Source organism: Labeo rohita, chromosome 5, assembly GCF_022985175.1.
Source record: "Labeo rohita strain BAU-BD-2019 chromosome 5, IGBB_LRoh.1.0, whole genome shotgun sequence".
Classification (NCBI taxonomy): Eukaryota; Metazoa; Chordata; class Actinopteri; order Cypriniformes; family Cyprinidae; genus Labeo; species Labeo rohita.
In genome coordinates this window covers 33,845,052-33,861,886 of record NC_066873.1, presented here as the reverse complement: position 1 = coordinate 33,861,886, position 16,835 = coordinate 33,845,052, and the positions used below count along the sequence as shown (strand labels likewise).

General features: G+C 36.6%; 1 protein-coding gene across 2 annotated transcripts in view; it reads left to right on the top strand.

Annotated features, from left to right (window-relative positions):
• gab3 (GRB2 associated binding protein 3) overlaps nt 1-16,835 on the top strand; it is a 32,384-nt gene that overhangs the window by 11,780 nt on the left and 3,769 nt on the right. The window contains exons 2-8 of one of the 2 annotated variants that reach the window (XM_051109247.1): nt 2,681-2,907; nt 8,056-8,260; nt 10,052-10,455; nt 11,389-11,441; nt 11,583-11,799; nt 15,535-15,625; nt 15,930-16,014. In XM_051109247.1, coding sequence (XP_050965204.1) covers nt 2,844-2,907; nt 8,056-8,260; nt 10,052-10,455; nt 11,389-11,441; nt 11,583-11,799; nt 15,535-15,625; nt 15,930-16,014 — 1,119 coding nt within the window. In that variant the 5' untranslated portion in view covers nt 2,681-2,843. Of the gene's footprint in view, nt 1-2,603; nt 2,908-8,055; nt 8,261-10,051; nt 10,456-11,388; nt 11,442-11,582; nt 11,800-15,534; nt 15,626-15,929; nt 16,015-16,835 lie in introns of both variants that reach the window. The other variant, XM_051109246.1, reaches the window with a different exon arrangement.

The window sequence follows — 16,835 nt, the reverse complement described above, 5'->3', positions numbered from 1 at the left end:
TTACAATAATTAATCTTAAAATTTGACATTAGTAACTTACTTTTCACAGCATCAGTCGCGTGCGCTCACAAGATCTCCCGGTTCTTACTTGTGAATTCAGTTGACTGGAGACTCGCTTTAAACGGATCATTTGAATCAACGAGTTGTCGACTCTAGAATAACAGCTGCAATCGTATCATTCCAATTCGTGAATGAATCATGCGGTGCGGTTTGCGAATTGATTTAACAGGTTCATTGAAAAGAATCAGTTTCTTCATGAGGCAGACACCGTTTCTGCATCTCAGATCACGTGATATATTATAAGGAGTAACGATATGTTTTATGAAAAGGAGTTAAGTAAAAAGTACGATCTTATGCTTTGGAATATAGTGAAGTGAAAGTGAAAGTTACTAAAAATAAAACTGCTCCAGTAAAGTACAGAAACTTGAAAAATGTACTTGATAAATGAAAGAAATGTGCAAATACTTTGTTACTATCCACCACTGGTTGTGAAGCTACAAGAATACTTTTTGAGTGGAAAAAAACAAAAATAACCATTTTATTCAACAATTCTTCTCTTCCAAGTCACCGTCTTTTGCAATTATCAAAAAAAAAATATATATATATATATATATATATATATATATGAGGGTGAGCAATTAATGAAAGAATTTTCTTTTTTGGGTAAACTATCCCTTTAAGGCCACACAAAAATGCTGAACTTTCTCTTCTTTCACTGGAATAACATTCTTAAGAATGGGAATAAGGATCCAGCCCAACTGGCAATGACTGATGGTGTTTGTTTCCAAAACTTGTTTGGTTTTGGTTTTAGGTGGGTTTTTGGTGCCACATCTGTTGGTCAGTTTGACTTTCTAACTGTAGCTCACCTTACTGTCATAAATTAATTCCTAAATTGTGCTCAAAAGTTCAGACTGATTATTTCACACCATTTAATAACATGTTTGACACTGGCATTAAACTGAACATTTCTGTAAAATCAGTTTATCAAAGATAATATATATACTTATATATATGTTCTTATAAGAAAAAGATAACTGAGAAAACTGAGGGACTGCAAAGGAACTACCATTTTCTCTTTTTTCCTTATCATTCTTCCCATCTTTCCTGAGAAAAGTATTTCCGTGGTAGTTTCTGTTACATCATTGAAAATGGAAAGTCACATGTGTAGAAGAATTCTCTGAAAGAAAGATTTCAAGATTTCACCTGAGGCAGGTACTGCTTGGACTTAATAAAACAGAACTGAATTTTTTTTTTAAATAAAACGTAATACACTGTATCATAATCAGGCATAATGACCTAATAACCTAAGTATATGCATTTACCTCATAAGCTAATATTAACCTAATTACCTCATGATGACATAATAACCTAATGGAATAACAGCTTAATACATCTAATAACCATGTTTTTGGAACCGATTACAGTGCACAAACTGGATTTCTAGTTACTGGTAAAGCCAGGAGATTTATACTGATTGACATGGTGTTTAAGTGTTGATTATTTACTTCTTTTAACCATATGTGCAACCCATTTCTGCTCTGAGAGATTAATCTGTGTGTGTTTCTTGAGAAGTTAGTTTGTAAGTCATCTCTGACTGCAGACCACACCCTGCCCAGTTTAGAAAGAAGTTTATCTGTAAGTTTCTCGCATTAACACTAGCCTCAGTAAGGGGCGACACCGGTGTGAAATTTTATATCGAGTATAAATAAGGGAAATTAGATAAATGAAACTCATACAAACACCACAAATGTATTTATCTAGACCCATTCTAAGACCACTTCTGAACTGAATGAACTCTTTTAATGATTAATGTTTACTCTTATTGCAATTTTATATAATGCTCTTCTTTTAATGATTTATTTATAACATTTTCACAACACAATTTACTTACAAATTTTCAAAAAAACAAAAACAAAAAAAACAAACAGACATTAATGCTCTTTGAATTTCATTTTCACTTTTAAAATAATTCAAGCTGTTTTTATTACTGTGTGTAGACTATACTTGCGCAATAAAATTGGCTGAACACCAATACCGCATGCTGTGAAAAATAGTCTAATTTGTAATTATATATTCTTTTGTAATTATATATAATTTGTAATAATTATCCAATCCTGCCCGTTTACATATTCGTTAACATTATGTTGAATTATATGTTATTTTTCTATATTCAGTTTTCTTTCTGACTTTCAATTTATTTATTTTTTTTAATATTTCTATTAAGCTTTCATTTGCTAATGCCACGGCAACATTTCTAATTTTCATTTTCAGCTTTATTTCAATGAATAATAGCAATTTTAATCGTTTTACTTAACAAAACAGATTTTGAATTAAGTTCATAAAGACAAATATTTATTTTCTTTGGACTAACGTGCACAGATGAATTATTCAAAATAACACCAATCAAAACCAACATGTTTTAAGATATAAATCAAATGCTGCTTTCAGCAAGAGTGATTGCTTGCAGTCTAAAAACAAGACAAGATCTCCACATCAAAGGAGACTTGACTTGATTGCTAACCTGTGTGAGTGTGTTCAGCAGAACAATGCTAATCTAATTCTGTTCCCGTCTCTCTCTCGCTCTCTGTCCCTTTCTCTCTCAGTCATGGCGAAAGCGATGGTTTGTTTTGCGGAGGGGTCGGATGAGCGGGAATCCTGACGTTTTGGAATATTACCGTAGCAAGAGCTCTCGGAAACCAATCAGAACCATCGACCTCCAGGAGTGCGAGGTCACCATCGAGGCAGAGGTGCGACCCACTAAACGGCAGTATCAGAATCAGCACCTGTTTGTGGTCAAAACTGCCACGCGCATCTTTTACCTGCTGGCCAAAACAGCAGAAGAGATGAACATCTGGGTACAGAGCATAGGACAGATTTGTACGTTTGGAGGACTGAACAGACATTCAGGTGAGGAGGTTTATTATAAAACTGTGATTTTGTTTTTAAGTCTTGGACTAGTTGATGACACGCTCAACAGTTGATAAACTGCAGCTTCGGATTAAAGGGGTCATCGGATGCAAAACTCCCTTTTACATGTTGTTTGAACATAAATGTGTGTTGGCAGTGTGTGTACACAAACACCCTATTATGATAAAAAATCCACCCAGTGGTATTTTTGTAATCTTTATAAGAAATATCCCCTTTTTCAAATCAATCCATTCTCAGGCTCCCACGATAATTGAGTGACACGACCGTCTTACCTTAGACCCGCCCTGACTGAGCTGTAAGACTATAGAAATACAAAGACAGTTCACTCCTGTACTTATGAATTGAAGAAACTGCAACACGCAGTATGGCGGAATAGTCTCGCCCATTGCTGACCTGAGGCTGGACTGGCCTATGCGCAGTAATATGCACATTGGCTGGTCTAGCTTGAAAAATAAGCTTTTAAAATGCTATTTGAGCATAAGATACAACATTCATGGGGCAGTTCTATGTTTGCGCAAATCATTAGTGATGCAGCTTCACCTACAACAGAAGTGAGTAGGGTTTTTATGCATCTTTGCAAAACGGCTTTTCTTAATAATGTGCTAGTTAGCAAGTTTAGCAGCTAAATGTGGCTAATGTAAGCAGACCGGCTGGTCACCCCACAGAAGAGAGGGGCGGGGTGAGCAGAGCTCATTAGCATTTAAAGCAACGTGCAATAGAATGGCTCCCCTTTTTGTCAATGCAAAACACTACACATTAACATTAGCACAAGAGCTTGCTTTGAAATAATTTGTGAAAATGATTGAAATGATGAATGCAGACTGTCCTGTCAATTTTTAAAAAATAAACAACCAAGGCTGCATTTATTTGATGCAAAAGCAGTAATATTGTAAAATATTGTTACAATTTAAAATAACGTTTTTATTTTATTATATTTTAAAATGTAATATATTCCTGTGATGTGAAAGCTGAATTTTCAGCATCATTACACCAGTCTTTAGTGTCACATGATCCTTCAGAAATCATTCTAATATGCTTGTGTTCAAAAAACATTTATTATCACTATCAGTGTTTATATGTTTATAGTATACTGCTTAATATTTTTGTGGAAACTATGATGCATTTTTCTCGGGATCCTTTGATAAATATAAAATTCAAAAGCATAGCATTTCTTTGAAATAAAAATGTTGGTAAAATAAAAAGTCTTTACTGTCACTTCTGAGCATCAATTTATTTTATTTTAGAGTCCAAACATTTGAACAGTATTCTATATATGGATTTTCTAAAATAAATAATTATTATTTGCACCTCAGCAGTTGCCAGGTGATGGGACAGGATCAGATGTGGCACTAACAATCTTGAATATGAAAAACTAAAGCACCTCAAAATTAAAATTCTTAAAAACTAATATTATTTAACCTTTCTCTGTAGTAAACATGCCTCACATACCGTGTATGTGCGTGGGATTATGAGAACGTCAATGCAAAACACTACACTATAGCACAATGGCTTGTTTTGAAATCATATTTTGAGAATGAGAGATTGAATGCAGACTGTCAGGTCAATTATAATAAATAAATAAATGAATAAATGAATAAATTATTATCTTGTTAATAAATTAAATAATTTATTTTAACCAAGGGTACGTTTATTTCATCAAAATACAGCAAAAACAATATTGTGAAATATTATTACAATTTAAAATAACTGTATTTTATTAAATATGATACTTTAAAATGTAATGTATTTCTGTGATGTGAAAGCTTCAGTGTCACATGATCTTTCAGAAATCATTCTGACATGCTGATTTAGTGTTTAGGAAACATTTCTTATTATTATCAGTGTTTATGTGTTTATAGTATACTGCTTAAAATTTTTGTGGAAACTGTGATACATTTTTCTCGGAATCCTCTGATAAAAATACAATTCAAAAGAACATAATTTCTTTGAAATAAAAACTATTGGAAAACAAAAAGTCTTTACTCTCACTTTTGATCAATTGAATGCATTGATTCTAAATAAAAGCATCAATTTCTTTTTTTTTTTTTCATCTTACTGGTCCCAAACATTTGAACATATATTCTACATATGCATTTCATAAATAAATAATAATTATTAGTACCACAGCAAGTGACAGATGATGGGACAGGATCAGGTGTGGCAAACTGGAATACAGAAAAATACATAATGTATATATTATAAGGTACAGTCTAACGTAATTCTTAAAACTAAAATTACTTAACCTTCCTCTGCAGCAGACATAACGTTAATAAAAACATACTGTGTATGTGCGTAGGTTTATGAGAAAGGAAAGTGCTATAACAGGAAAAACCCTAAAAACTGCCTGCGATCACCCCTTTTACCACATCAGATCCCTGCGTTAACCTAAAGATTCACATTCCTCTAACTGCAATTTTAAAATGAATAAACCTAGCCAGGGAAATAATTAACCACAAGACGTTTCTCCAGAGAGAGATGCAGAGACTGAGAGATGCAGACAGAATCCGTGAGAGAATGACGCTGTAATCTAGGCGAGGTCTTATTTTAATATTCTGTTCCATTCCTCCATCTCTCTTCCTCTCTTTCGAATAGTCTGCAGAGCAACAGCTGCGTCACAGAGGAGCGTTCAGACACACACACGTCTGTCATAACAGACAGCTCACAAGTACGTAGCATCCCATATATTTAACCAAGCACACAGCCAGTGTCACGATCTGTATCCACAGCGCATATGACTGCCATTATAGCGAGAAAATGTGTTTTTGTCAAGACATGTGGGAAAATGTTAGCAGTTAGCGTGGCTAATGTGATATACCAAACTCAGAGAGTGAGAGAAACCACAAGTTACACATTACTTGGAAAGATAACAAAAAGATGAGTGATACAGCAGTCGGGAGGGTTTCAGACACACATGCACATGGTTACTGTTTAATACACAACACGCTGGACGGTTGTACACGCCCCTAAACTGGCAAAGGCCGATTGTGAAAGATAAAGCCAGTATATACAGAACAACAGCCACGTCTGTGCCCTTTTCTCCACACACATGCACAGATGAAAAGGCTTAATTCATCATCTTTTGGCATGTTGTTTATGTCTCAGATGGAGGCCAGAGGTGACTATTAGACGTAATGTTGAAATAGCGAGTGTAATTTTGGAGACACAGAGTCTCAGTCGCTGCTTAGCCACTAACCTCATTACAAACCCCAGCAGGAGTCCAGCTGTGAACAGGATCTCAGCTCTTTATTTACAGACAGACTCTTCTGCAGTCAGGCAGACGGACAGCAGGGTGAGAGGAGAACACATCAGAGATTGTAGTCACACCTGGAGAGCCGCAGTTTCAGATCCTGCTTCAGGCCAGGTGTCAAGATGATCAGAACACACGCTGGATAAAAGCAGTGTGGGGTCCCGTTACACCAGAGCTTATGCCAACTTTTGTAAACTCAGATGTTGATTTCTGCCAGGGCCACGGGTTAAAGAACACTGTTATATCTCTTCCGTCGCTCTGACCTGTCAACATGACAGCCACTTACGGTATATGTACTCTCCCCCCTACTATAACAACTTCTCAATGCCTTCTAACTGTATCTTCACTGTCCCTTTGACCCATCACCATGACATCCGCTCGCTGTATCTCTGCTCTCACTGACCCATCACCATGACAATCTTTCACTGTATCTGTACTCTCACTGACCCATCACCATGACAACCGCCCACTGTATCTGTACTGACACTGACCCATCACCATGACAACCGCTCGCTGCATCTCTGCTCTCACTGACCCATCACCATGACATCCGCTCGCTGTATCTCTGCTCTCACTGACCCATCACCATGACAACCGCTCACTGTATCTCTACTCTCACTGACCCATCACCATGACAACCGCTCACTGTATCTCTACTCTCACTGACCCATCGCCATGACAACCGCTAACTGTATCTCTACTCTCACTCTGACCTGTCATCATGACAACTACTTATTGTAACTCTACTGTCCCTTTGACCTCATCACCATGACAACTGCTAACTACTGCTCTGTTCTCTTGAATCCCTTTACCATAGCAACGTTGGACTGCAGGTGTAAAAACAGCTCCACATAATTATCAGTGTCTCACTGCAGCTTTATAAAAGAAGTGGTTCAAAAAAATCTTAAACCTACTACACAAATACTATTTAAAATCGTTATGGGCTTATACATTTGGGTAAAATCCTTTAGATGTTTACAGTAAATAAAGGATCACAAAAATGAGTACAACCCCACGCCTGGTGCCTCTCAGATTTCTCCTCTGGCAGAAAAGTTGTGAGTCATTGTCGGTTATTCAAATGTTGGATACCCAATAGTTGGCTTTGCCAAAGAAGCAATGTTTACATGAGCCCACACAATCCCCCTCAGATTAGCACGCTAGCTGCAAAGTGATCTGAAGTCAGTTATCTACGACTGTTTACCCACAACATTACCTCAGCATTACTCACAATGCCTTTCAAGCACCAGCAGGTTGAGTGTTATATCAGACGTCCAAACTCTGAATCACCACTGGACACCTCTGTTTATGCACAATTAAAACGATCTGGATTATTTAAAATTGCCTATTTAATTAATCTGCTCAACAGTAATTCCCAAAATGAGAGATGTGTCACTCAAATCTCTTTCTCACAAGCAAACATAGATATGGTCAAGGAAACGGCACAAAATTTTCCACAGTGTCCTTTTTCTGCTTTATTTCAACTAAGTTCCATCTTCCAAAAATATTTTTGCTTACTATTAAAAAGAGAAATGTTTACACCCCAAATGCGTCATGTGCTTCCAGTGCGTGAAACAGGCGTGAGCATCACGTGTTCATCTGTGGGACTAAGTGGTTTAGAAATGTCTGCCCACTACTAACACACTGTTGAGTCTAAACAGGAAGAGAAAGAGAGAGATGTGTGTGTGGGTGGGTTGTGGTGCGTGGGGGGCTGGAAGGGGTTGATTTGGCCTGCCACCTTCTGGAATAAAAGCAAAGGTACTTCAGAAATTGAATAAGTGTGGTTACTGCACTTTTTTGACATGTAAAATGAAACGTATTGATAATGTATAAAGCAAATCTCTCTCTCTCTCTCTTTCTTTCTCTCTTTTTCTTTTTGACAGAATCAATGGACAGTCTTAATCGCACTCCCTCTTCCCAGCAGCCCTCTCCAGCACTCTCTCCTCATGTTTCTCTTGTGGCCAATCAGGACACAGTTACCGTCGAAAACCACGATATCCTAGACAGGCCCAGCGAATCAGAGATCAGCCCTCCACTTGACTACCTCTTCCTCTCTCAATGTGAAACCGGCACAAAGAGCATCGTCAGGCAAGGCCCACCCCGTTTCTTATGATCACACGTTGCAGAAATAATAATTATATGTTAATCTCAATACGGAAATGAGATTCATTCCATGTAGCGCCAGACTATCGGCTTTTCTTTTAATCTGATTTAATAAAGGTGACTGAGAGAATAAATGAGAATAGTATATCTCTCACGCTTTTCGCTTCAGTGAAATCTTTTGATCTTGGTCACTGCAGCATAACGCAATGTGATTAGATTCAAATAAAATCTTCAGGTATCTGCATGCAAACCAGGGACTTAATGGTTTTATAAAAACGCACAATGATTTCTGTAATGCAGTTCTGTGTTGAATACTGAGGCATCATTTGGGGTTGGTCAAATTTTGCATAAATTCAACTGCATTTATTTAATCAAACACAGTAAAAACAGTAATACTGTGAAATATTATTACAGTTTTTAAAAAACTGTTTTTTATTTTAATATATTTTAAAGTGCATCCCGAGTTCGAATCCCAGCTTGTGGACCTTTCCCGATCCCACCCCCTTCACTCTCTCCCACTTCGCTTCCTGTCCAACTACCCTGTCCTATCTAAATAAAGGCATAAAAACGTCAAAAAAAAAAAAAATTCTTTTAATTTATTCTACTTTCTTTTTTGATCAATTCATCCTTCCTGAATATATATATTTAAATTTATATATATGTATATATATTTATATAAAACAGAATAATAACACAAATTTCCAGGAACATATACACTACCGTTAAAAAATTTGGGGTCAATAAGAATACATATATTTTTATATATATAAATTTATACACATTTTTAAACGGTACTGTACATGTTCCTGGAAATTTGTTTTCAAACTGAATTGAATTACATTTGATGAATTTATTACATGAATTGGAATTAGAAATGATTATTATTGTTTCTAATTATAAATGCATAATTTATTTTCTTTATAAGAATAGAAGAGGCAAAAATAATAATTCACAATAAGACCAGGAAAATTCTAAAAAGGGTACATTACCAGTCAAAAGCTTTTGAACAGTAAGATTTTTAATGTTTTTTAATAAGTCTCTTCTGCTCACCAAGCCTGCATTTATTTGATCCAAATACAACAAAAACAGTAAAATTGTAAAATATTTTTACTATTTAAAATAACTGTTTTCTATTTGAATATATTTTAAAATGTAATTTATTCCTGTGATTTTGAAGCTGAAATTTTAGCATCATTACACGTCACATGATCCTTCAGAAATCATTCTAATATTCTGATTTGCTGCTCAAAAAACCTGTATTAGGGACCCCTGTATTTCACAATATTACTGCTTTTGCTGTATTTTGGATAAAAAAAAAATACAGGCTTGGTGAGCAGTAGAGACTTCTTTGAAAAACATTAAAAATCTTACTGTTCAAAAACTTTTGACTGGTAGTGTACATTTTTATTTCATGTTGGCTTGTGTCTCAGAGACTTAAACAAATGTTTATTTTTTTTAATTTTTAATATGTGACATTTCACTTGTTTATTTTCATTTTTTGTCTTCCTAAGAAGTTTCATAAGAAAGCAAATTTTACATTTGCTATGCAAATATTTGATTTCTAAATCATTCAGCACTCATTTGGCAGAGGAAGCCTGTGTTAAAAAAATTGTTTCATTATGACACATCACGCCACACATTTTCCATTTGCTTTCTCTGAACATTTCTTTTCCATAGAAGAGTTTGAACTTATTCTGAATAACATTATTTAGTTGACATCAGTCAGTATTGTTTTTGTGCGTATATGCTTATATCTGTGTCTTTGTCCCTCCCTAGGTGTGACAGCATCTCCAACTCCGAACGCTCCTTTGAGCAGAGCTCGTCTGAGTACACAGAAGATGTGTTTAGCCCCACCCCACGCATTGACTCCTCCCCTTCCCCTTTCCTTTTGGGTGGGGTGTCCGAGCCCCCGTTTAGCGCCCCCTGTGGCCCGCTGTCTCTGTCCTCCTCCCTTTCGTCCTGCCTCTCATCTCCCATCTCTCTACGCCGTCCACCAGACATTTTCAGATTCGACAGACCCTTCTACGGAACATCAGACCCACAGACGCCTCCTCCCCTCCCACCCAAACCAACACACCTGTCCGATCACCACAGTATTGATGATACCGGCCGTAATCAGACGCAACCTGCTCTCCTACCTCGCAGGACGTCACTTTCAGGAATAGACCACTTTAGGAGAGGTGAGAATACACACAAAAAATATTACACAGCCTAGATTTGCAAAAAACAGACCTATTTTTTTGGTTTCTGTCTTTACAAAAAGAAGTATTCAAATAAGTTCAGATACACCAGTTAATGTCAAAGATCTTTACATAAACCTAAGTTTATAAATAAATTATTTTTTCAAAAAAATCTGTAATTTTTTGTCGCCGTTTGATGCAGTAAAAGTCCCACAGATAGAGTATAGCGGAAAACACCTGGGACGTCTGTCAGTGGCCATTATTCTTACCTTAAAATCAGTATCGGGCATAAAATAATGTCATAATTGTAAAAACAGCTGAAAATTTAACAAATATTTGTGACCTGATTCAGAGGAAGGTGAATAATACCTTTTTGGGGATTTTGCAGGTGATTAGGAGATAATATAAAACTTCTTGACCTTAAAAAATGGTTGTACAAAGCAAAAATGCTACAAATACCATAATATTTGTGGAGCGGAAATAAGCTTTCCATTGATGTATGGCTTATTAGGATAGGACAATATTCGGCCGAGATACAACTATTCGAAAATCTGGAATCTGAGGGTGCAAAAAATATTGAGAAAATTGCATTTAAAGTTCTTAGCAATGCATATTACTAATCAAACATTAATATAATTGATATATTTATGGTAGGAAATTTACAAAATATCATTGTGACCCATACAATGTATTTTTGGCTACTGCTACAAATATACCCGTGCTACCTAAGACTGGTTTTGTGGTCCAGGGTCACATTTTGTGAGAAAGTGTGACATACTAAAGCAAATCAGGCACTATTTTTGGAATCAGCACCCTAAACTTAGTAAGAAATAAGTATTGGTTTTAATTCAGCAAATATCCCCCCTTTCTTCTCACTAAAAAAATTACATAATATGTGCTATATATTTTAATATTGTACTTTCATGTTTTCAGGAGAGTTTGACAATGCTGGAAGAAACTGGAACAAACGACTAAGCCTCAACCTGGTAAAGAAATATTCAAATATGAAATAGTCAAATGAGCCTGGAGAAAGTTAAACAGACACTGTAAATACGCATCAATTTGAATATTCGCTGCCAGAAACCAGATGTGCCATAGCGTGTTTCTCTCTTCATCTCTATTTCTAGCCAATAAATCTGAATACTGAAAACCACTCTGAGGATTCATATGTGCCCATGGCCTCCCCACCGATCAATTGCTCTGATGTGACTTCAGACGGCTACATACCCATGAGCCCCTCCACCCTGCCCGTCTCCCTACTCACCAACGGCAAATCAGAGCTGCCTTCGCCTCCCGACCTTGAGCCTCCTCCAGTCAACCGAAACCTTAAACCAAGAAGACGGGGTAAATGTTACTGGGTTATGCTACAAAGCTAATCTAATTCACATTTGGCTCTTTGAGATACATCTATTTCCATTGCATTTTAACACGTTGAATATACTGTGCCAATGACTAATGTCCAGCTCAAAGACAGGATGTGATGCCATAGTTTTAGGAACCATGCTATTTCAGTTGTTTGTTTGTTTGTTTTTTTAACAAGAGAGCAGTATTTGCACAAAACAAGAAAGCAGTATTTGCACAAAAGAGCAGGTGGTGAGCTGTGCTAGTAACAAATGCTGTTAGGAAGAAAGAGTTGTTAGCTACGTCAGAAAACAAAAACAGAAACATGGAAATTACGATCTCATGCAAAGAGGTACAGAAGTATGACGCATGTTGAAAATGAATATGAGGAAGATGAGATGCAGCAGAGCTTATGATTATGATCTATGTGTCACATAAAAACCACAATTCTTTTTTAAGCTCTAAATTCAGGAGATGTTTTACTAACGCTTGTTGGCTGTCTTGCCTCTAAATTGTAGAGAAAATTAAATGTCGTATTTTAACATGATTTGACAGGGACGGTGTAAATTAAAAAGAAAATCAAATCATTTAGTTTAACGTTTTATGTTAGTACGTGCTTTGCAGACACTCGCGCGAAGATCCCATCGCGTGGATTATAATATCTTCGCCTTTGGAAAAAAAAATCAGCAGTTGTAATGTTACCTCACCTTCGATCGTTGAGCGTCTCCAGGAATGACACAGTAGCGCCGTTCTTGAATGAATCATTTTGTTTTTACGATTAGCTTCTTGAGGGAGCTCATTCGTTGTTTCGTTGCTAAATGAATCAGCGTGTTTGAACGAATTAGTTGATTCTGACTCAATGACTCGCTCGTAAAATTCATGTTTTTACGTGTAACCGGCAGACATCTGGGCTGAGAAATTTGAAAATTGATTCGATTACAGAATGTAGCCTTAGAAAGAACTATTTTGATTCAAAATATAATTTATTACCCATTAACATTTAAGGCTACGGTGTGGCCATAACACAGTTTTTCTGTTATAAATTATAGTTTTAGTCCTAAGCCGCATCTGGACTTTAAGGTATATTTTCACAGACTGCTCAGAGGTAACATGAAATAGAGTAACAGAAATAATAAAAATTTTATATGGGCATAATGTGCGTTTTTTTTTTTTTTTTTTTTAATAAATTGAAATCAAATGATTTTTAAAATTACACTCTAAATATGAAACTAGATCCGCCAGTTGGTGCTTCCATCACCCTGTTTTTATGCGCACCCTGATTGGCTGGTTTTAGCTGGTCAGAAGGCTGATTTTAGAGGGGTTTTGGCTAGTTCCTTAACTGGTCAGACTGGTCAGGCTGAGAGACCAGCTGGAACAACCAGCTAACCTGTTAAAAAACAGAGACAAAACAAACCGGTTTAAAACTGGTTTAAGCTGGTTTTAGCTGGTCTTCCAGCTAGGCTGGTCAGGCTGGTTTTAGCTGGTTGTTCCAGCTGGTCTCCCACCCTGGCCACCTAAGGAACTGGCCAAAACCCTTCTAAAACCAGGCTGGATGACCATCTTAAAACCAGCCAACCAGCTTAGGTTGGTTTTATCTGGGGTTTTTTTTCAGCAGGGATGCTATAGAACAGGGGTGGCAAACGTCGGTCCTGGAGAGCCACAGCCCTGCATAATTTAGCTTCAACCCTAATCAAACGCACCTGAACAAGCTAATCAAGGTCTGAAGGGTTACTAGAAAGCAACAGGCAGGTGAGTTTTAATAAGGGTTGGAGCTGAGCCCTGCAGGGCTGCGGCTCTCCAGGACCAACGTTTGCCACCCCTGCTATAGAAGAACCATTTTTGGTTCAACAAAGAACCATTCAGTCAAAGGTTCTTTAAAGAACCATCTCTTTCTTACCTTTTTATAATCTGAAGAACCTTTTTTCATCACAAAGTACCGTTTGGTACAGAAAGGTTCTTCAGATGTTAATGGTTCTTCATGGAACCATTTAAACAAAAAAAGGTTCTTCTATGGCTTCGTGAAGCACCTTTATTTGTAAGAGTGTAGATCCACCAGTTGGTGGCAGCAAGTCAGTACATGTTTCCATCACCCTGTTTTTACACACACCCTCCTAAAAAAAGTGTGTTTTAACTAGTCATCCAGCCTGGTCTTAGTTGTTCATAGCTGGTCAGCAGGCTGGTTTTAGAGGAGTTTTGGCTACTTCCTTAACTTGTCAGGCTGGTCTTAGCTGGTAAGGCTGGGAGACCAGCTAAAATCAGCTACTTCCATTTTAAACCATCTAAGACCAGCCGTCCAGCTGGGTTTTTTTCAGCAGGGGCATTTTGAAGTAGCCCTATGGCATTAGAAATGAGTGATGGAAACGTCAAATTTCGAAAATAATTTACACTCGCTTGAGATAGTTTTGCTAAGGTAAACAATGGGAGGTGAAAATGCATTTTGCGAATAAATTCCTCCATGCGCATCAAAAAATGAGTAATGAGTTTGCACTATGAGATGGGAACTTACCAAAGCCACTAGAAGGCAAGCTAATTTTGGGCATAAGTTAAATTCACAACTTTGGATGGAAACCCACTGTCTTAGTAATTCAGTCATTCATTTAACCGATTCATTCAAATGACTGATTCATTCAAATGACTGATTCATTCAGAGACAAATCGAGTGATTGTCTTACTGTATCATTGGCTCACTCGATACATTACCCTGATCCTAGATAGTGCGCATACATCTGCAAGATGTCTGTTAAAGAGCACTTGATCTGGAAAGCATCTGCTGTGTACAAACATCTGACAGACATCTGTAAGATGTCAGTTTTACAGACTTTCTAAAAGACATCTTAAACATCTTAAAGACATCTATTAGACGTCCATTTGACATCTGATAGGAAATGTCCTATATCAGGGTTAGCACACATACATCTCGACATCTATTTAACATCTGCATTTACATCTGCAAGACGTATTTTTTAGAGTGTTTGCTCATCTGCAGTACATCTATAGGACGTTTCCTCTCAGATGTCAAATAGATGTCCATTAGATGTCTTTAAGATGTTTATGATTTAAAATGTATGTAAAACTGACATCTTACAGACGTCTGTCAGATGTTTGTACACAGCAGATGCTTTCAGGAATTAAGTTATCTTTAACAGACATCGTCCTGACGTACACATGTGCTATCTGGGTAATGAAGGTGGTTTACTTTAGAAAGGTCGAAGAGTTCTGCTGTGGTTTTGTTTGAAATGGTTTTTATTGGTGAAATTGAGAAAAACAGAACACTGACAATATTTTGTCTAAAATAACACAAGAACGTCTTGTTTTCTGAACTGTTGTATAAATTCCATGCAGAAAACAGCCCTTTTGCTCATGTGACATATTGCAAAAGTCTCTCATATGATATAAGTACGTCACTTCTCAGGCATTCCAAGGCATATTTCATTCTGAATAGGCGCATACTTCTTTAAGAGATTCTTCGTGACATTTAAATTTACATTCTTTTTAAACTGATCATTTGCCAAGACAAAAGCACAAAAGAGGAAGTGCACGATACTGTCAGAGACACAAAACAGGAACCTCAGACAGCATTGTGTCTTGAGTGGAGGCGCAGAGTTCCTACAGGTCATGCACCTTTGCACAAAGGAAATGCCTCATTAAAAGTGAAAGTGTTTGTTTGCGTGTGGTTGTGTGCATGAGAGAAAAAGATAAGGAGTGTTTGAGTTTTCTGCATTGTGCTTGCTTCCACAGCTCGACCGCCACCTTTAGACCTACGGGGTCTGTCCACAATTTCTGAATGTCCTCTTCACGTTCCTCTCACACGCACCATGACAGAACCCAGGTGAGAATTTTGACAAACTCATAGTTAGAGATCAAACTGACCCAAAACTGATTCTCTGTTCTTCTTCTCAACCACTTCTGTGTCCTATATCTTCAACAAAGACATTGTGTTTGTCTTAACACTGCTCTTCCTCATGTCACCTAATCTCTATTTCCTGTCTTTGCGACCCCCCATCTGCACAACTGTCTTTTCATTTTCATGTTTGTGATGTTTATGTTATTTGGTAATTGTAAGATATTGTTTTGTATTCCTATAGCTGTATTTAAATGTTGATGTGTTTTGTGTCCGTTTGTTTTGTCTCTAGCACATCACTTCAGTGTGTTCCTTTGGACAGGCGGCGGGGATGGGGCTTCAACAACTCCGAACAGGAAGGGAGCATCACGCCAATGGTAACGTGATTTCCTGTTTAACCCATCCTCTCTCATTAATAATTTATTGCTCTGTTTCTCCTTGAAATTAGAAAGAGCAAGAGGGCAACAGAGGGAGAAAATGAAACAAAAGAATGTTTAAACAAGACAAGAAAACAACAGTAAATCAACAGAAATAGTAGAAAGTTAGGCAAACTGGAGAGTTTAGCAGACAGTGTAAATTATTCATAAAAATATATTTAATAATAAATGAAATATTTTTGTTTAAAATAACTGTTGTATTTGAATATATTTTAAAATGTCATTTATTTCTGTGATCAAAGCTAAAATTTCAGCATTATTACTACAATCTTCAGTATCACATGATCTTTCAGAAATCATTCTAATATGCCAATTTGCTGTTCAAGAAACATATATTATTACTATTATTATTATTATTATATTTTCAGTATTTAAAACAGTTGAGTAAATTTTTTCAGGATTCTTTGATGAATAGAAAGATCCAAAGATCTAAATGCTGTTCTTCTGAACATTTTATTCATCAAAGAAACCTGAAAAAAAATTCTACTCAGCTGTTTTCAACATAATAATAAATGTTTTTTGAGCAGCAAATCAGAATATTAGAATGATTTCTGCAGGATCATGCGACTGGAGTAATGATGCTAAAAATTCAGCTTTGAAATCACAGGAATAAATTACATTTCAAAATATATTAAAATAGAAAATAGTTACTTTAAATAGTAAAAAAATAGTTCAAAATTGTACTGTTTTTGCAGCACTTTGGATCAAATAAATGCAGGCTTGATGAGCAGAGAGAAAATGAGCAGAGAGAAAACATTAAA